Source organism: Bacillus rossius, chromosome 14 (genome assembly GCF_032445375.1).
Source record: "Bacillus rossius redtenbacheri isolate Brsri chromosome 14, Brsri_v3, whole genome shotgun sequence".
In the NCBI taxonomy this organism is placed as follows: Eukaryota; Metazoa; Arthropoda; class Insecta; order Phasmatodea; family Bacillidae; genus Bacillus; species Bacillus rossius.
In genome coordinates, this window is record NC_086341.1 from 2,042,999 (window position 1) to 2,064,125 (window position 21,127).

General features: G+C 36.9%; 2 protein-coding genes across 2 annotated transcripts in view; one reads left to right on the top strand and one right to left on the bottom strand.

Moving 5' to 3' along the window:
• LOC134538968 (brain tumor protein) overlaps nucleotides 1–12,683 on the top strand; it is a 70,572-nt gene extending 57,889 nt beyond the window's left edge. Inside the window, exon 15 of the mRNA XM_063380611.1 lies at nucleotides 12,257–12,683. Within this exon, the coding sequence (XP_063236681.1) occupies nucleotides 12,257–12,319 (63 nt within the window). The 3' untranslated portion in view covers nucleotides 12,320–12,683. The remainder of the gene's footprint in view (nucleotides 1–12,256) is intronic.
• Nucleotides 12,684–13,820: 1,137 nt separating this feature from the next.
• Nucleotides 13,821–20,891, bottom strand: LOC134538966 (uncharacterized). Its single transcript, XM_063380603.1, has 2 exons — nucleotides 20,627–20,891; nucleotides 13,821–15,295 (listed from the first exon to the last, which is right to left on the bottom strand). Exon 2 carries the CDS (start codon nucleotides 15,290–15,292, stop codon nucleotides 14,072–14,074), a length of 1,221 nt encoding a protein of 406 aa, XP_063236673.1. The 5' UTR covers nucleotides 15,293–15,295; nucleotides 20,627–20,891; the 3' UTR covers nucleotides 13,821–14,071.
• Nucleotides 20,892–21,127: the final 236 nt, after the last annotated feature.

A 21,127-nucleotide genomic window follows, 5' to 3' on the forward strand; every position in this document is an offset into this window, starting at 1 on the left:
GTAATGGTGATAACTGTTCATTCACTAAAACTAAAAATAAAAAAAAATTGTAAAATATTAAATTACAAAAATATATATATTTTATTTTATGTTGTTGATATAAGTAATATCTTTGTTTAAGACCAATTTGTGTGTGTTACTGTTATAGTTAGTTAATGTGGCAAAAAAAAAAATACAGGTGTTCAAAAAATTGTATTTTCTACATTGTATTTTTATTTCTTTTTTTTTTTTTTTTTTGTTTTTTTACTAAATAGTGCTTTGTTTTAAATGCTTATTTGTTGCCAACTGACATGTTGGTTCCATTCTGTAGAAGCATTTGTGTTACTGGAATAAGTTTGAAACATCTGTGGTAGTTTTAGACGAGGAGCTTGTAGAAGTTAGACTGGCGTGAGGTGCGTGTCGTTTGGCTGTTGGTAGCCGTGTCGAACACGGGCCGAACAGACTCCTGCGTGCTGCCAGCGCTGCACGTCCCAAACCACATTTCAGTTGGCAGTAACTTAAAACATAATCACAAGTGCTTTAGGTCATAGAATGGCGGTTGTGAGATTCATTTTTTTCTCTCTTTCCAAAGTGAGACATCAAAGTGAATGTCATTTAAGATTTTTTGAATGTGCAATATTTACATGTTAGGGTATTAAACTACTAAATAAAATAAATATAGGCAAAACGTATTTGTCTTGATTTACAAGTATGTGTACATTGTAATTTTTTTTATCATATGAGAATTATACAAATATACATATATATTTGTGTATAAGATATTACCAAAAAAAAACTGTTTTTACATGTCTTAGGTATCTGTAATTGCATTCCAAGCGTAACTTGAGATACGTAACCAGTACAGTTGTATGTAGATGTTGTCAGTAAGCTGGGATATAGTTGTTTGTTGCGAGGGTTGCGTCGTAGCGTCGCGTAGCGTAGCTTTTGTGTGTAGATGCTGGCGTTGACTGCATTCTCTTGTGCCTCGTTGGCTGTCGAACAATTGCAAAGGAGCTACTGAAAGAAAAGAAAAAAATATTTGTTGCAAGGGTTTTGTCATTAAAGTAGACAATCAACAGATATGTGACACACAAAGAATCAAAGTGAGATATTTTACAGAAAATCAAAACCTAATTTTTTTTTAACCCTTCTCATTTTTCTGCATTCTTGGATAAAAAAAATTTTTTGTGTTGGGGGGGGGGGGGGGGGCCTTAAAGATTATTTTAAATCTACTGGTTTTTTTTTTCTTTTCATTTTTTTTTTCCTATCTTTGTACTGGTTCGGGGGGGGGGAGGGTTCACAGATATTTGAAATTAGTTTCACTAGTATTTACTGGACCTGTGTGAGTACTTATTTTGTTTAGTTATAATTGAATATGAATATCAAATTATTTGCGGATACGAATATTCAATTCTGTTAGTAAGAATGAGAATTGGAATCCCACCAAAAAAAAAAATTCACGTCGTGTGACAGCTTGGGAAAATTAGACAAATAATACTAAAGTGAAAGGTGGATTAAGTCGATTCAGCTGCCATTAAAATATTCAAATTACAAAATAATTGTTTTGTAATTATGCATTTAACCTAACCAACAAACCAACCTTTCAATTAAGTTTCCAATTCGTCCTATTTTCTACATCCTGCTACTATACATGCTTAATCCAGAAAATAATTTTGCAAAAAACAGTGAAATACACTGCAATCTCTTCTACGAAAAACTTTTAAAAAAAAAGTTTTTTGTTGCTGTATTCTCAAATTGGTGACTGAATGAGCTCATGTTCACATATTTAGACCCTAGTTATTCCAGAGTTTTCGTTGTTAACGGCAGTCTGGTAAATTGAATTTTAGATTAGTTCAGCGATATTTTAAACACAATATTTGCTAATTTAATGTTGAATCTTAAACCATTATTTACAATTTTTTTAATATAGTTTTGAGACACATCTGTTTCATCATAGATCTACATAGCAAGTATGCAGCTTCTGTAACACATGGTGTTAGCTCAATTGAAACTCTATTTATATGATGTTGAAACTATGACGATTACTTCTTTTAATGCCCATCTCAATGGAGTGTCCATGTTATGTGGTGTTGTAGTTCTTGCTTGTTGATTTTTTTTCCCGTCTCGTTTCTGTGCATGTGATGAAAAGAATAAAAAGAATGTTTTGTTCTCGAGTTAACTAAACGAAAAATGTGCCATGTTTGGAATTGTTTATGCAATTTCTTCAGTTACTGTTTAGCGAGACGGTAGAGAAAAAAAAACTTTTAGTAATTTTTAAATGTTCAAAACATTGCTTATTGTTAATGTTTTTGATTATGAAGTTCAAATAAACGCTAAAACTGGTATCTATATTGCACAACTCACTTTATCTCACTAGTAAATGTTGGTATATGACAAACTCACAAGGTATGCTATTTCAAATATATTCGTTATTTCAAAGTGTTAGTATTCAAGGTTGAATTGAATATGATTTTTTATATATATATTAATATTTGCACAGGTCTAGTATTTGCCATGGGAATTTGGAACTGACATAAACCATTGTCAAATACAACTGTGGGAAAATGAATGAAGACACCTTGCACAAATAAAACTAAAGAGGAAAATAATGTGATGGTCATATGACTAAAGTTTTTCTTCCTCTTCTTCATTCGAGTTTGCTACAGAGAAAGTTCATTCAGAGTCTGGAAGTAGTAGTGCAACATGTTAAGTCATTTGACTTGTGTGATGAAGTAACGTTTGTCGTGCAGTGGTTTCCGTGCTGTTGGTAACTCGTGCTTTATGTTGGCAGCCCACGTGATGCGCAAGTCAGTTGCAGTCAACCCAGTCATCGTTGTTTCTGCAGTAGTCGCATTCTATCTAGTTTTAGTTTTAGATGTAAATGCCTGTGTTTTTTTTTTTTTTTTTTGCAATCGTAGCGATTGTAGATACACGACCTATGCGCAACCCTTATTTGTGAACATTAACATTTTAGGAGGTGTGAAAAATAAATACTTTAGTTGGTCGACTGATCATATACACGTAGTTGTAGTGTGTGCATTTTTAAAACTTCTTTTTTTTTAGAAAAAATAATGTAAGTTTGTTTATTGCACAACTTTTTTCTCTTTAGTCAGTTAAGAGTACAAATTTTTTTTTGTTGCTGTGAAAATGTAGTCATTGCTTTGTAGCTGGTTTATATGAAAGTTTTTATCATTTTACATTTTTTGAGTGTATTTACAGAACTCTGGTGGTTTTTTTGATTGAATGTCTCGTATTAAAAGTCCTCTGAAGCTGTGAACCCTCACTCACTGTGCTGCGTCTGTAATGTCTGCGCTCGTGCTACGTTCTGTTGTACCAAAATAAATCTGCTTTTTTTTTACTGCCACTTGGGTGATTTAATGCCTTCACTTGTATGGTAAATGCTTGTTTTCATAAGCCTGCGAGGAATCTTATTCCTAAAGTTGCTGTAATATCACAATTAAACTTAATTTCATCTTACAATGGCAAAAAAAAAATATTTACTTAGCAACACTTAGTGTGAATAGCAGGTGTATTTTTTTCTAGCAGGTTTAAAGGAATTGTTAGCATACATGACTAGTATCTGGATTCTCATTTGTTGATGATATCATTAAAGAGCAGCAGCCATTTTCAAATGTAGCATTTGTAAGGTAGTCTAATATTGTACTTCAGAAAGATTTGGTCATTTATTAACTGCTCAAAGTGAATACGTATGCATTTGGAATGGAAGCAAAAGGTACTGATTAACAGAATAGAATTTTAAAAATAATAAAGTTTGACTATTTATTCACTAGTGGTCTTGTATATGCAGTTGAGTAAATTTATAATCCATTATTACTTTATAAGTGTTAGCAAGAACTGAATTTTGTCATGCAAGTTTAATATTTGTATACTTTTAACATAATTTTAGCCAAAATTGTTACTTAAATGATGTATCTACTTTGTAATAACTGCCCAGTCTGACAGTAAAATAGATATATATGTGTAGTAATTTTCGTGTAAGCAGCTTTTTTGTGCTGGCGTGATATCATTTTTAAACAAATACTTGACTTATATACATTTTAATTGCATTATCAAAATGTTTTTTTGTTCATTAGCCATCCCTCTGTGCATGTGTGTTGGGATTTTATCGAGGTAACGGTCGTCAGTTGCTCGTGAAACGCACTGGTCAAGTGTCGATCCCATCACTCACTAAGCAATGTTGCTCAATATTATCAAACTAAGGGCGCGGTTACACGGGAGTCTGAACTACTTCAGGTGAACATGTTCAGCTGTTGAGTGCGGTTACACACAGTCTGAACATGTTTCGTTCGAGGCCATTTCTCATTTAACTTAAACAGGTTGGCAAAGTAGTTCAGATCGACATATCTTCTACATTAGCCTCTGATTGGCTGTTTAGAATATAAATAGTCTTTTGCAGAAATTCTAGATGGAAAGTGTTTCTGGCACAAGTTCGAGTAATATTTTACCGAATGCAACAAAAAAACCAACAGATAATTATACATATTTTTTAATTTATCCTGACCTTAATTTTCTTAAAACTGAGATAGGTACTCTCGCTCAAAAAATAATAAAAAATAAGTTTAAAAATTTTACTGTGCATGTTTGAATTCCCGATTTGTAAAAAAATATTGAGCAATATGTAAACACATTTCATTTCTGCTGATAATGTATAAACAAGTGAGAAAATCCCGCGTTTTCTGGATGCAATTAAAAAATAGAGATCAACAACACAGTCATTCGTTGACAGTAGACAATCGGTTTTAGAGCTAAACACACTTTTCAGCAACTACCGTGTAACCGCACACTTTCGCGTTTGTAAACGTGTTTACTTAAACATGTTCACCTGAAGTAGTTCAGGGTCCCGTGTAACCGCGCCCTAACTGAAGTTCCCAGTGTTGCCCGGGCACTTATCGCAATGCAAGGAACATCACTACCGAGTTTCAAGTCCGTAGGACGTACAAACAGGGAATTCTGATTTCAAAGTTCCATTGATTGCACAATCTCAGTGCATCAGAAAAGCAGGGATGCCAATCTTCAGCTCCAGTTTGTGGCAAGGCAGGCAACCCCTGGGAAAGACGTGACGGACACCATCTGTTAACGAAGTGCTAAACTAAACTGTTATTAGTGTCTTTGGTTCATTAGCCGCCGCAAGCTTCTCTAAACGGATGGGTTTCGCCCAGGAGAAGATAGGAAGTTACTAGACCTAACTAATCGTGTGACGGACATAGAGAAATAAGACAAACTGTTTGTGTGTCTGTGTCCTGTCTCCTATGATTTTCTATTATAAAACAGAATCTACCCCTTTTTAACTCCCTTAGGGATGGAATTTCATAATTATATGTAGTCTTATGTCACTCTCCGGCCTATCAACTATCTATATGCAAAAATTGTCAATTCATTGCTCCGTTGCTGCGTGAAAGGACAAACTCACTTTCGCATTTATAATATTAGTGGTGATATCTGTGTTCGTAGTAATGTGCGGAGAGATAATGCCTCGCTCATTTTAGAGCGGCTTTCTTATTCAGTTTTGCACTTGAATTTTATTTCAAGCTGAACTGTAGCAGTTGAGTAGTGAGTTTCAGTAGCTGTAATCTTGAATTATGGTGTATTGGTGCAGTATTAATGGGTTTGTAGTAAACTCAAGTGCTGTTTTAGTTTGAATATGTAGTCTTCCTTATCTGCCAATGTAGCTACGTAAATCAACATCTGCAGAGTATGCACCATTTTTAAACCTTATAACTAAAATACTTTACATAAAATTGTTTAGTATTTGGCTGCGAACTGTAAAATAAAATACTCCATTTTTTTAGTTTTCTTTTGGTGCTACTTCTAATGCAGGGTTGCAACAGTTATAGGAAAGAGACTAAAGTCAGGGAAATTAAAAGGGTCAGGAAATACATGAAAGAGTCAGTTCAATCACGTAATATTTCTGGAATGAAGAGAGTGACTCGTGAAACGATCTTTCAGTATCATGTAACCTTGAGTGTAGACAGAATTTCTAATTATAATTTAAATATTGTTTTTTAATTTTAATTCATTATAAATTTTGTAATACTTGTACTGCTTTTAAGCACTACCTACTGATTTTTCACGTATATTTTGCGTGACGTTTGTCTCATGCCAATGTCTATAATAAATTGGTTTGTTTAAAAAAATTAATTTAATTTTTCCAAACCTATTATTTTCACTTTTTTTTTTTTTCCCAACAGTATGATCTTTGCATAAGTGAGTAAATCTCATCCATGAAGCTTATTTGTTTAGAGTGTTTCCCCCCTTCCCGTGGTAAATCAAAGGTTATAGTATTAAAGAATTAATTTCTATAGGGTGAGTTTTATCAAGAAATTAATTTAGATGTGGGTGAAATCCGTTGCTTGTTTTTTCTTCCAAGTTTGATCTTGCAGACATTAGTTTGCTTTAGCAGGCATACTTTTTAAGATAAAGATGACTTTTGAACGGCATATGCACGTTTTCCCCCCAGATAGCAACACCCGAGTAGGGATGCAGGATAATCAGTGTCGGGAACGTCAGGAAAGCTTGTCAGTTCTTGTCTCCGAAACATGGAAAAGTCTGGGAATATTTGAATTCCAGGCTTGTAGCAACCCTTTAATGGTATAATGAAAACCACTTAAATAAGTGTAACTTTTTCTAACGTATAATTTTTTGCAACTATAAATTATTGGTGCTTTTAACTTCATAAAAAAATTTTTTTCTGTGTGTTCTTTCAGTTTACTTGCTTAACTGTTAGGCAATTGGTATAGGTTTTTTTTTTATCAGCTAACTGGATTTTTAAATTTATTTCAACGTTGTTGCGGGATGGAGCAATCACGTTGTGCGGTTGTGTTTAGACGGGCGGACCTTCTCAGCGTGACAAGTGACTGTCAGCATTAGTTTAGCTGGCAGGGCCTCTCTGTGCCATTCAATTTTCTTCTCTGGTGTTCTCCTTCGTTCTACATTTGCGTTGCGTGCTCTGTTCTCGTCAACTGCATGCATAGTTTAGCCTGTTTCCTTGTTGCTCCAGCTTTGGCCACTACTCGGTTGCATCTGCCTTGTGTGCACATTGCTTTACGGAAGATCGCTGTTGGTTTTAAATGAATCCTGGTGCCATTTGCCGCAGTCGGGAACTACGACGGACGTAACATCGATCAACTGACTCTTTTTACCCTTGGCTTTGGTTGATGATCGATTCATGGCCCGAATGCACAGTGGGTTTCCACACGAATAACAATATTCCCTTCAATAGGTTTGCAGTGCTGGATTGTGCTTTATTGGGTGTAAAAACTTGTGTTCTCTTAACATAATTAATTTTCTGATTTGTTTGTTGAAACCAAAAATCTGCAACTCTGAAATTGCTAACTCTCCTATTAGATTTTTTTTTCAAGCCATTTCCAGTGGATCATGCAATTTTGTTTTTCCTAAAAAAAACAATCATTCTAAATGCACTGTAGCATTTATGAGCACCGCACAAAAATGTTATTATTACTGTCAGTATTTTCTTATTATCTGTAATGATATATACCAGTCTGCCTGTGTAAATTTTAACTGCATTTGTGTTTACGGTAGTGTGAAATAAATGTTTACTTAGTGAGCTAGGTATGGTTTTCAAGTGATAAGTTTATCTACTGTTATAAAATATTTTTGTTACAATAAAGAATTGTGTTTACTAATTTTTGTTTTCAAATTTTATAACACACTAACTTGCTGCTGTGATTTTTTTTTCCAATTAAATAAATTCAAATGGTCTAAAAACAAATGATCACATTTTTCATTTGGTGGCACTCAAAAAACATTTATTTTTTCAGGGGACTTGTATTAATGTTTTAATATTGTTTAATATTTTGAAAAGTTGTATTTTCCTTCATATTAACTCAAATTTTGACATATCATATTCGAAAAAACTGACTTGGACGTGAACTGATGAGTATTGGTGTTTATGATAAGGAAATGACCTTGGGTTTTTCCAAGGTTTCCGTTGGAATAGTGTATCTGCCATCTTTGATACAAGAATTCCTGCATAATTTGAAATATGTACTGTTAGGAAATATTTTTGTGTTTAATGTTGTGGTGTGAGGAATAACCAGAAGAGGTTATTACTGCTGTGTTTGCTATCATATCTTCTCTCTGTGTGTCCTTTTCCCTTTTCTTCAGAACTACTTTATGCTTCCTTCGCCCTCCTCTGTTGGTCGTCCTGGATGTGTGTTGGCACCCACTGGGCCAGAGTGCTGTCTCGCCCGCCGTTACTGTTCGTCACGTGCTATTTCCCACATCTTAACATGGCACCTCTCGTGAATTATATGTTCTGTCACTAAGTATTTTCAACAGATATTCACAAGTGTAATATAATGGGTGTCAAACATTGCACAAGTTTATAACACCACATTACAACTTAACATTTCTAGGATTAAAAATTTGTAGGTTAGTCAATTTTTTGATTATTTATATTTAAATTTAAAAAGGTCTGTCACGTCACTACATATCAGCTAATTTAAATTTTTGTGGAGAAACGCAAGCTGTTGTACAATTTTGGGGAGCAGAAACTCTTGTACAAGTCGCAGTGTCGCTAGCTAATGAGAAGTCTCGCTACAGACTGGTGTGTGTGCACTCGGGTAAAATAGGTAGACGTTTCCCCCTCCTAATGTGACCTTTTTTTTTTTTTTTGGCCACGCGTGACAAAGGTAATTGCCTGAGCTGTCACTACACTGTGTGTGTATGGGTGGACCCGTATCTGGGCATTCACTCTTTGTATTAAGTTTCTTTCCCTTCGCCGCCACGTTCTGAACGAAACTAATCACAGAGATGCCGTGTTTCTAACCTCTGATCTTCTGAAAACTGTCAAATTTAACACGCGTGTTGTGTGCATTTTGGAGACACGTATTTATCCTTGTCAGTATTTTGATAGCGTGGGTGATAGTAATGGTTCCCATTATACAGTGTTTAATCTGTCTTTGCTGTATTAGTCTTCTCAAAATTTACGCGGATGTAGTCCTAAAACATTACGAAAATCCCGTGGAATTTTGTCCCCGCCCGACAAGAAAAACCTCTCGTGATCCAGAAATGTTCCCCAATTTTTGAGATCCTGCACAGACCTGTTGGTAAACTACTGAATATTTGTGTCTGAAATAGAATCGAATACGAGTAATAATAATAATTATACTAATTTTGATGTTTGAAAATTTTAATATTCGCACGGGCATACTTTACACCCATTACGTTAACTTATGAATATCTTGTGGAAAATATTATGACAGAGCAACATATAAAAGAAAGGTATATGGTGTTAAATTTACATAAACAGTCCTTAATAATAGTAATGATAAGAAAATTAATTTAACATGTCATGTCAGACATACCATTAGTTTATGAGCTTTTGTGAAAATAAGAAGCAAGCAAAAATTCTTTGTTAGGTTTTACCTATTAATGATAAATATTTATAATAATTTAAAGTACTGTCTCATAATATTGCTGCTCTTTTTAAACTCATGTAATGTGGTGTAAAATAATTAATAAATAAACAAAATTTCACGGACTATATTATAAAGTAAAGCTTTTTTTTTTTTTCTTCCTGTGAAAGACTTGCTGCTAGTACAATAATTTCATCCAAACAGTTACTTATATTCATTTATTACTCAAAGATTAACTGAAATATATTTATTTTATTGACTTTTAAGGAGAATTTTGTATTGTAATATAAAATTATTTTCTCATTTTTTTGATGTTGGTTATTTCTACTGAATATTAGCACGGCCCTAGTGGTTTCCAAACACACATCTTATCCTTGTATTCCTCTTCTTGTTCCACGTTGACTTGCGCATCTTTTCGGGATGTTTGTGGTGTTTCTAAGGTTAATAGTTAGTTTTGCATGTATGTAGTTAACTTGTCTCTATTGTAAGGAATGGTTGGACAAGCATTTCTTCTTTAATTAATGTTTATACATCCAAACCCAATATATTACATGTTTATCTCAATCCCTCTTTTGTCCCGCCTCATTTCGGCCTCCTTCGTAGTGATCTCCGCGTCGGTAGCTATAAATTTTCTTCTTTATTTTTACATTCGAGATGTAAGGTTAAATTTAAAGAGATCAAAAATGGCAGTTACTAGCGGAGGTGAGCGTCAGTTTGTGTGTGCAGTCTGATTTGCACGGATACTGTGTTCTTTCATTTGAAGAGAATTTTAATTCTTAAATATGTCCTAGGGAAATGTATTTTCGTGAGACGCATACTGTTAGTATAGAGCTGAGGTCTAAAGTGGTTCTTAAATTGTGCTGTCGTGCATGTACCATTTTTTAAATATTTATTCCACGTGTTCTGCGTACTGGATTGGCGGGTGGCCACTACCAGAGGAGCTAAATGACATTTTAAGTAAAAGTGTGTTGTTTTTTTTTGTGACTTTTTTTTTATATACACTCGGCTAGTCGTACCGTGTAAGTGGCATTAGTATTTCTAATTTTATTAAAACTTTGTTTTGTGACCATAAGTGTGATGTCGAGGAGTTTGTCTGTTGCCGCGCCTTGACAGACTCCGCGCTAACTTGGACCTGTGTGTTGCTCAGAGCCGCCAGCGTACAACTGTCGAGATGCCCCTAGTGCTTGTGCATGACTGGGAAGTTCAAACATTTTTGGGTGGTTTGGCGAACCTGCAATAAAATGGCTATAATTGACTTTCCTCTTAACGCACAAAGTTGTATTTCTACATCTCCAATTTTGTAGACATTTTTTCAGCTGTGTGATGAAAGTACTAGATAACGATAAAGGTCTTTTAAATACTGTTAGAAGTGACTCTGTCTTGAGGTGTAATGATGTCAGTTGTGCAGTGTTCAGACGAAGGGTTTCTTTGACAGCTAGCCTTCATAGTTTCATTATAATTAACTAAAGTGTTTGACATTAAGTAGGATCAGTGAGTAAATTAATTTAATGTCAAGTACAGCAATGCTAGAGTTTTAGGTCTTGTAATTAAAATTTGAAGTTTTTTTATTATTATTTTATTTACTTGCAGAAACTAAATAGTTTTAAAAAAGCAGCCAGGTGCTAATGACAAATTAAGTTTAAATTTGCTTGCAATGTTTATTGAATGCCTCATTCATTCTTAAGTATTACCCAACATTAATTTTTTAGATTGCGTTATGGTGTTATAAAAAAGCAATTTTCGTCATTAAAAATAGTGGATTTCATCTTAATTGTCATTAACAATTAAAACACAAGTAGGTTAATGATAAGTACATATCAAACCCAAATACGATGATCAATTGCTTCAGCATTTAATGGTAGAATACTTAAAATGTGTACATAAAACAATTTTACATATATTGATGAAAGTTAAAGAACAAACTGCAACTAAAACATTCAATAAGTTCCTTAGTTTATTAAAAAGTCATAAATAAGAAAATAGTACAGCTAACCATTTTTTAAAAAAACTGCAATTTCTAAAGCCAAATTTTTATTACTATTATTAGGAATCAAAAAATGAATATGCACTGTTAAAAGTCCAAAATCATTACACTTAGCATTTACTTGTGATGTTTCTCTGTAAGCCTTTAGCCATTACTATAGTATCAGCTATAGACAGTTTTTATTTGCTTTGAAAATACCATAAATATAAATTAATGTTTTTAATTAGGACATAATATTTTAGGTTTTTGAATATATGAAGATATATGAAAATAATTCTATATTTTGATATGAAAAAAAATCAGTTAATTTAGGCTAATTTTATTTTATTTTGTGTTTTGCCTTGCATTTCGGTGTTTGGCAATGTATTGACTCAATTTCATTGTTATTTCGCTTTTATTGCTATTCGCTACATAATCTTGTGTCTACCAATTGCACATTTGGATTTTCTAAGATGGTCAGAAAAGTTTCTCCTTTGAAATTTGAAGTATGTGTTAACGTGAATGGCAAGTGTGTGGTGTGCGCAGAATGTTTGTTCTGAGAGTTGGGAGTGGATGCGGTCGGTACGTGATGGTCTGCAAAAACAGTTGCTGCAGTTCTGAGCTTCACACATTTCCGGTGCAGTTGTAGAGATTAAATAAATAAACTGTTTTTTTTAATCAATCAGAAAAATGAGTTACTTTTTTTCCCTCAAAATGTGAGTTTAATACTAGCACAAAAAAAAATTAGTCCTATAATATACAACATGTATTTTATTTAAATATGGATGATTATGTTTTATTATTGTTAAATTGTTTGGATATTGTTGAAATGTATAATTTTTTTTTTTGTTTTACAGAATAAAATTTTACTCCCCCAAAATGTTTCAAAATTTATTTTTCTCCCTTCACATTTCAGCTCTCGAAGAGTAACCTACGGAAAAAGTTGGCATCTGACGCCGCTGTTGTATTCCAAAATTAGGAGTCTGGTTATTTAAGTTTATAAAGTGAAATAACACATTCATGCCACACCTCGTCAAACACTGTCTGGTTTCTCCAGGGATTCGACCATGCACAAGAGATGGAATAAAGGTATAAAATACAAAATGTGTGTTAGCCTGGAGGTTGCCAGTGACTAAAGTTTTAGCAAAAGTACTTAGTTATGTTCCCTCCTGACTGAAGAGAAACAGCCAACAGCTTATTGGTCTTGTCTCTTGAACGTTGCCGGATCTGTTAATCATGTATTGGGACAAGATTATGTGGTTTATAAAACTGGAGATTTTGATGATTTTTTATTTTTTTTTTATTTATTCTGTTAATTCATAAATGTAGCATGTTTAACTACTTGGAACAATAAAAAATATTGTGTTAAGTGTTTTGTGTGTTTGAATAATTTACCAGTGCAATAATGTAAAACAAATTCCTATCTATTTGCTGAACAGATAGGATTTGGTTGAAATTTCCTGCTAAAAAAATTACATTAAATATTATATTAATTTTTTTTTCTAATTCAAGTTAAATTTTGATAAATAAAGCTGATTATTTTTATGTTAGTTGCATCTGGGTGCTAAATGGTATATTAACATAAATTTCTGTGTATTTACACACTTTTCAGGGTTATCGTAACTCGCCATATAATCTTTTCCTAATCATATATCAGGTCTCTAAATTTCGTTAAGGTATATTATAGGTTTTATAATTATTTGTTTTTTTTTTATATGTACTAAGCAAAATTAAATGTCATGCATAAAAAATGTGCAGGTATGTGCTGAGTTTTTATTTCGGAAAGATCATGATTTATGCGGGTAGTTTCCAACTATTTATATTTCATGTGCAAACGGAAACGAGGCTTGAATAAACGAGACCCATTTAGAGCAAGGCTGCTGAAAATGAGTTAAATCACTCCCAGCACAATTGCTTTGTTCTATGTCATTCAGTGTCAATACTTTTTGGTTAGTTCCGTACCTGTATACAGCATTTTGTGGCCTGGGGCACAGAGTTTGGGTTTGTGGCCGCCTTTCTACTCCATTGGCCCAGATTTTACATTCACACACTATTCGCCTGAAACAAGAAGAGAGACCTGGGGCCTGGTCTCTACCTCTCACCAGATGGGACTATACTTCCAGACATTGGTGCAACAACAAGGGGGGGGGGGGGGCAAGGGTATTTTGCCCCCCCCCCCCCCCCCTTCTGAAACCTTGAAGTGGGGGCAAACGGGGGCAAAGAAAGTGCTGTGTAATCAATTTTTAGATAATAAAACCTTCAATAGCACTATTTTCCACCTTGAAATACAAATTTTCCCGGGGGAGGGCCCCACCCCCCTTCAATAGGTGGGATCGATGATTCTTTATAAAAAGGTATATTGCCCCCCTTTTGGAAATTTAGTTGTTGCGCCCCTGCCTCCAGACCTGTGTGTAGTTAGTTTAGAAAAATGTACTGGAATGATTATGGGGACTGTTTCAGGACAAATTAAAAAAGATAACTTTTTAAAAAAAATTAATATCACTAACTTTATTCTTTTAAAACTAAATTATATTCAAATTTTCATTTGATAACACTTAAAATTAAATTTTAGCATAACACAATAGTTTTAGTTTAAGTTAATCAACAGTTTGTCTTCCCCTATTTTTTTATTTCGCTTTAGATATTGCTCCCTTTACAGCTGAGTATTTTGAGGCCCGGGGCAATCCGCTCCTTGTGTGTTAAATGAAGCCATCAGTTCGTGGGGAGTGGTTCATATCCATTTTCTTTGCACGGCCTCCCTGACGAGTCTGTCTATCTTGCTGAAGTAGGTCTCGCCCAGCCCGGTGTTGTCGGTCTGCATGCGCTGGAAGGCGGCGGGGTTGTTGATGTCCGGCGGGTTGTCCTTGGACATGCAGAATATCCGGAGCATGTGGAAGACGCGGGCGAACTGCGCCGGGGCCTCCGCCCCCACCTCCCGGAGGAAGGCGGCGTAGCTGAAGGGCCGGGGGTCGCAGTCGAACCGCCGCAGCCACCCGGTGAACTCCTCGTGGTACAGCCTGGTCAGCCGGTCGCGGTCCTCGCCCGTCACGGCCAGCGACGTGCTCGAGTACAGGAACCCCACCAGGTCGGCGGCCGGGGAACCGTAGGACGTCATTTGGAAGTCGATCAGCTTCAGGCCGGCGATGCGCTTGCCCTCGTACGAGAACAGCACGTTGTTGGTCCAGAAGTCGTTGTGGGCGAGGGTGGCGAACGGTTCCCTCGGCCTCGCCCGGAACTGCCTCGCCGCCGTCATCGCGGCGTGGATCCTGGCCCGGTGCTGGCCCACGGCGGGCACGTGCGCCAGGCTGGTGGTCAGCAGCGTGTGCAGCTTCTCATCGCGGTCCTCGCCCGGCGGGGGCGGGTCGTGTTTGGGCACCGCCAGGGTCGGCAGCACGGTGCTCTTGAAGAAGTGCGGCTTCTTCAGCTTGAGCACCACGAACATGGCCTGGAAGCGCGCCAGGTGCCTCACCACGCACTCGGCGTGCTCCAGGTCCATGCCCTCGATGCGGTCCGCCAGCCGGTACCCGGAGGCCCCCAGGTTCTCCATGAGTATGGCGGCGGTCTCGTCCACCGGCGGCTCGAGGCCCCCTCCGCGCCTGGTCCGGGCGCCGTGGCACCGGGGGATCACGTCCAGGAGCAGGTCCCGCGGGATCCCGTGCTCCTCCTGCACGGCGAGGATCGCCGGCCGCAGCCGGGTGTACATGTCCATCTCCTTGCGCATGAAGTCCCTGAACGGAGGGACCCTGCCCATCAGGTTCTTGGTCACGACGAGCTTGGCCGCGAGGGACACCTGGCGGTGGTCCGGCAGCAGAGTGGCGTCCACCCGCAGCAGGAGGCTGCCGAAGTTCTCGCCGGCGGTGGTCAGCGGTGAGGTGGTGAAGCTCTCCACCCCGCACTGCAGCATCTCCTCCAGGTCTTCCTTGGTCAGGTCCGTGGGCGGCTCCGCGGGCATCGTCTGCACAGAGGAGTTGTGTCCATTACACTGTATCTTTCATAAAACTACAACCCACATAGTGTTCCGGTGTTGCAAAGAGATGACACAGGCTGGCGTGACTTACCCGCCATTTTAGAACTTTCATTCCAATTGTTTTTCTACCTCTATATATGAGAAGCAAGCATCCTTTGTTTTCCCAAGCCAGATAAATGATACTTATTTGCTATTTGGAAACTTTAAGGCACATATTCGAAATTATGGTTTTCCCCCGACTAATCGTATCTTTGTGTCACCACCACTGGGTAACACACTAAATTGCTTCTCTAATAGTATCATCTACATGTGTTTTCGTAAAATCTGCAGTAAGTCAAAAACCATAAAGGAACTAGCGGGTGAGGCTAAGCCTAACTCGAGCTGGTCGTGTTACTGTCTCCTTCACCAATTCCTAAGAAATCTATCATTTCCATCAACAAATGGAAGTAATGTTAGAAGCATACTGCAGACATTTTGTTTAATGCCATCTGTACCCCGAAATGATGTTTTGCATACGATTCGGCCCTGACCGCAGACAGAGAAGCCATGGTGACAACAACTTCCCTCCAACAGAAAAAACACACTGAGTGGTGGCTGAAAGGTTATGTTCTTCATTCGAGGTTGAGTAGAAGCAGTCTCCGAAACCAGTACAGAGTTCCCACAAAAATTAAAAGTTCCAACTATTCCTGATGGACGGAGGGAAATTTCAGACTCGTTTTAGTCGCATTTAGAAAGCAAAATGTTACCAAAAAACTCGCCAAAAATCTATTTAGAAATATATCTGCACAAAATTTTTAATTGAATAATACTGTTACCAGCCAGCCTGTGCACTTCCTTGCGGGTGGGGCGCAGAACATTGCCGCTACACACCTAATCCAGTTAGTAACGGCGCGTCGATAACTTTCTCCACTCCAATGCACTTTCTCATTGAGACCAGAGTGCTAGCGCTCTGTGGCTCTGGAGGGCTCGGCACACTCCCAGAGCCCTGCCTGTGTGAAGTTGGCGTAACTAGGATGACATTGTTATGGGAGCTTCGGATGTCAAGTCGACCCTGATGACGCGATACTCCAAAGGAGTGCGAGAACATTCCAGAAGGGAGCTGGTGGGTAAAAAAAGACGATGCCAGCCTCTGAGGCAGTGAAGTGAGGGCAAGTGACCTTGGCGAGCGACAGACCTTGTGTGCGAAGACTGGTGCATATGGGACGGTGTTGTGTGCGCGGCGGACGAGTGGGCAGTGTGCTGGGACAGGTGTGAGCAGTAATAGACGAACAATAGAGAGAGCCACTGTCGAGCCGGGCTCCAGTGGGTGGAGTAAACTGTGGACGAATTGAAAGAGTTATTAATTTGTGGCCAGACATTTTAAGTGATGTAATTTAATTAATAGTGTAAATAGTAGTTAATAAATAAAACTTTGTTTAATTAATTGATCTATCCTTTTCGAACCTATTTTCCCATTCGTAACAATGAATTCACAATCAAAAATAAAAAATACACAAAATAGGTGATTTTTTTTTTAGAAATTAAGTTTTCCATTTATTTTGTAATTATTTACTATGAAACCATTAAAATGTTGCCTTAATAGTTTACAGTTAATTATTACATGAAAATAATTAATGCCCTGTGACATGATGTAAATAGACATATTGTGGCCAGTTATTGGTGGTACTTTTCTAATCACTTGAAATATGAAGATAAAATATCCCGCAGCAAAACATGGAGGGACAAATGCACCCCTGTGCCCTCCACTATGACTTTAATGCTACCTTTGGGGCATAAATACAAGGATTCACTTATGTTTTTCTTGGCGGGCATATAGAAAGATCATGTCTTGTTTTATGTTTATAATTTATCACCAACGTCGTGTCGTATACAATTCTTCATTGTGGAAACCTCAGTTATCTCATGTTCACTGCCTTGGGGGTGGAAATTAGTAAAAATATACACAGCCAGTTTAGGGGCTACCTATGTTCCAAGTTTCGTTGAAAAAAGTCGGGTAGTAAAGACGTGATCGAGTAGCAAACATCCAAACAGTCAGCCAGGGCTGAACACAGGGTGAAGGAATTCTGAATTAATGGGTAGAAAATGGTGATGTGGTAGGCAGTGGAAGAAAAGTAGTGTTTCATAATATTATGAATTCAATTTTTTTCTTTTTTGTTAAAATCAGATGTAGATAGTCGTGTTCTTCTCATTTTTAATGTCACGTGTATAAAATATCATCTGGGAGGCCTAAAATACTGCTTTAAGGGGTAGTAAACGGAAGTGGCGGTAGTTATTTCTCAACTCCACGTAGTCAAGAAGAAGGGTAGGTTTAAAAGTAATTTTATTTTTATTTTTAACATCAAGTGAACAAAATTTCATCAAGGAATGAAAAAAATTTCCTTAAAAGGGTGGGAAAAGGGGATGACATTTTTTATAGAAGTATCATGTATTCAATAAAATATATTTTTTTAAATGAAAAATAGATGTAGACAGTAATTTTCCTCCTCTTTTAAATGTCAAGTGTGCATCTAGTTGTACCAGTAAGTACTATACGGTAAGGGAAAGGTAAAGGGGGATGGGGTGGTTTTTTAAATTCTAATGAAGGCACTTTTTCCCATAATTATATGTTGAACAGTAATTTCATTCTTATTTTGAATGTCGTGGGTGCAAATTTCCATCAAGAAATAGGTACTAAATTTCTGCCTTGAAGAGAGTGATAAATGGTGATGGGGGGTAGTTTTTCACTATTCCCCTTTTTTATTTCTAAATCAGTTGAAGTTAGTAATTGCCCTCTTAATTTAAACACAAAGTGTGCTTAATTTCGCCGAAAAGTAAAACAAAATTCTTTTTTCGGGTGGTAAAAAAAAAAGGAATGGGGGTGTATTTTTTATTTGGGTAATTAATGTAGACAGTACGGCTCTTTTTAAGAAAGTTTACTCTTATTTAGAATGCAAAGTGAAAAAAAAAAATTCAATTAGTGTTGAAGTTCTGTTTTAAGACGGTAAGTGAAATTCGTATTTCGAATGTCACGTGCACGAAGTTTCTTCGCAATCGGCTTAGGAACGCATACGGGACAGACAAAAAAAAACACATTAAATTTTAGATATATAGGATTAATTATTACAGTGGTGTGGTGGTTGTATGTAACATACATATATTTATTTGCAGAAGAACATCATCTCAAAACACTTACCAATACAATAAAATACCTTTCTCGCAATTGGTTATGTGCTTAAAAATAATATCTTATTTATTTCTCTCTCACCCCACCTCACTCACTGAACGCGCCTCGACCCGCCACGCCGCTTGCTTGCTTGCTCGCTCTGGCGCGCTTCGTGGGCTCTCCGAGATATTTTGTACCAGGCGCTTATAACGCCACGGGAGGTAGCGCCATGCAGTAACCTCCTCTCAGCTTATAGGCTCCGGATACTTCCAGTCGAGCGGTGGCGCTGGCGCTCGCGCACAATTTCGAGCTCCCGCAGACTTTTTGTATCAGGCGCACATGACGCCGCGGGAGGTGACTTGAAGTCGTTACCTCCTTCCAGCTTATAGGCTCCGGATACTTTTGATCAAGAACTCGCTCTGGCGCTCACTTTCTGGCGCTGTCTTTTCGCACGTGTTTCGTGTGTGTGCATGCATCATCATCGCATCCATTCATTTATTTCATTTATACGAGCATCACTCGAAAACTACTTGACAGATTTTGATGAACTTTTGAAATTATATAAGAAAACGCTTTATAATATTATTTACAGTATTCCACCCCTAATGGGTGAAAACGGGGTAAATATAGTTTTAAGATATTTAATTATATCTTGGAAACTAATCAAGCTAAAGAAAAGATATTCGGTACCAATAATTAACATACAAAAACATTCTACCAAAAATTATAAATTTTGCGAAATTCAACCCCTAAGGGTTGAAAAAGGTGTAAGTATGTTTTTAAGGAATAACAATTATATCTCCGAATTTAATTAAGCATAATACATGATATTAGGTACCAATAATAGACATACGAATACTACAAACCGTAATTTTTATATTTTGCGTAATCCCACCCCTAAGCTGTGATAAAAGGTAGGTACGCTTTTAAAATTAATAATTATAGCTGTGAATTTAATTAAACGTAATAAATTATAAACATACGAAAACTACCAATAATAATTTTTATATTTACCGAAATTCGAACTCTTAAGGAGTGAAAAAGGGGTAAGTATATTTTTAAGATTTATAATTATATATTCGAATTTAATTAAGGGTAATAAATTAATGATCTGAAATACCAATACCGGTAATATGAAATACGAAAACTACCAACCACAACTTTTATATTTTGCGAAATTCAACGAAGGGGTATTATTATGTTTTTAAGAATAATAATAATTTTATCTCGGAATTTAATTTATTGTAATTAAATATATTAGGTACCAATAATGAACGTACGAAATCTACCAACCTAATTTTACCATTTTGCGAAATGCGACCCCTAAGTGGTAAAAATGGTTAAGTATGGTTTTAAGATTAATAATTATATCTCTGAAATAAATTATGCATGTATATTATTTTAGGTACCAAAAAAAATTGAAAATTACCAACCACAATTTAACCAATTTGCGAAATTCAAGGTTGGTAAAAGGAGTGTGTGTGTTTAAAAAAAACATTTAAAATTCAATTAGAATAAGTAGTTAGAAACTAAAAAACCTTGCATTGTTTATATTTTGCGTTTATTAAAATTTCGTCTTTTAACAAAATGTACCTTCGAAACTATTTTAGTAGGACGTAAATTAATGATAAAATAACAAACCATTTAATTACTATTTTAATTATTTAAAATATTCCGCCCCTAAGTCCAGCGCTATGAAGAATTATTTAATTTCGAAAAAAACGAGAAGTTTGAGATAGCTCTAAAAAAAAAAAACTTTGATTGTGTGACATTATTTAAAACATGTTTGAGGTTGTCTGTACAAATATATTTTATGGAAAAAATTGGAAGCCATTTTCAGCCCTATTGTCAAATATAGCTGGAGACAAATATCTGACAGTGCCATGGTCTCCCCTTGCCTTCCGCTGTATGATGGACAAGTACAGCACACAATCAGGAAACCTATGAAGGGAATTCTTCAGAACTGACAGGGAATATGATTGGGGACGCCTGTTTTACACTCAAGTCTCTTCGCCGGTTATCTGGACGTTCGCAATCATGCGCGAACATGTGAATGCAGTGACAAGTGACAGAGAAGCAATGCGCAGTCGATGTTCCAGTTCGAAGCGCTGAAGAATCAAACAACCTAATACGGCATGGTGTTATCATCTCCTGCGATTTGAGCAGTGCGTCTGTACCTTAGTCGTCGATGCGCTGTCCAGCGGTGAGGTTGCAACCCTGGAACAGGCGAACCTCAGATGTTTCCTTGCAGAACCGCGACACTGCAGCCTGGGAGAAGACCGGTGTTCAATAAATGAGATGACCAAAGACGATGGCTGATTAGATAGAGCGCTTTGTTGGACTCGCAGTCACGTGATATGTCCTCTTCACGAAGCACGTTTTTCCCACATGATGTCATTTATTCGGCTCTGATATCGTACAGACGTCTGTTCGTCCATAGTTCCTGTGGGTTCTGAGAACTTGAGTGGGCAACTCTTCCTTACTGATTCTGTATTGGTAAATGAGATGCTAGTCGGCAACCACGTGGTTATAGCTTAACAAAACCTTGCAGATTCAATCAAATGTAAAGGGGCTCGCCCAGTCAGGGGCGTATGTGTGTCAGTGAGGCGCGATGATAAGCGCGACGCTCGCTGGTGCTTCTAGCGCGGTGTCTCCTCTGGACTGGCGCGCAGTCTAGT

Excerpts from the sequence above, each read along its gene's own strand:
- LOC134538966 (XM_063380603.1), bottom strand. The coding sequence starts at position 15,292 with ATGCCCGCGGAGCCGCCCACGGACCTGACCAAGGAAGACCTGGAGGAG.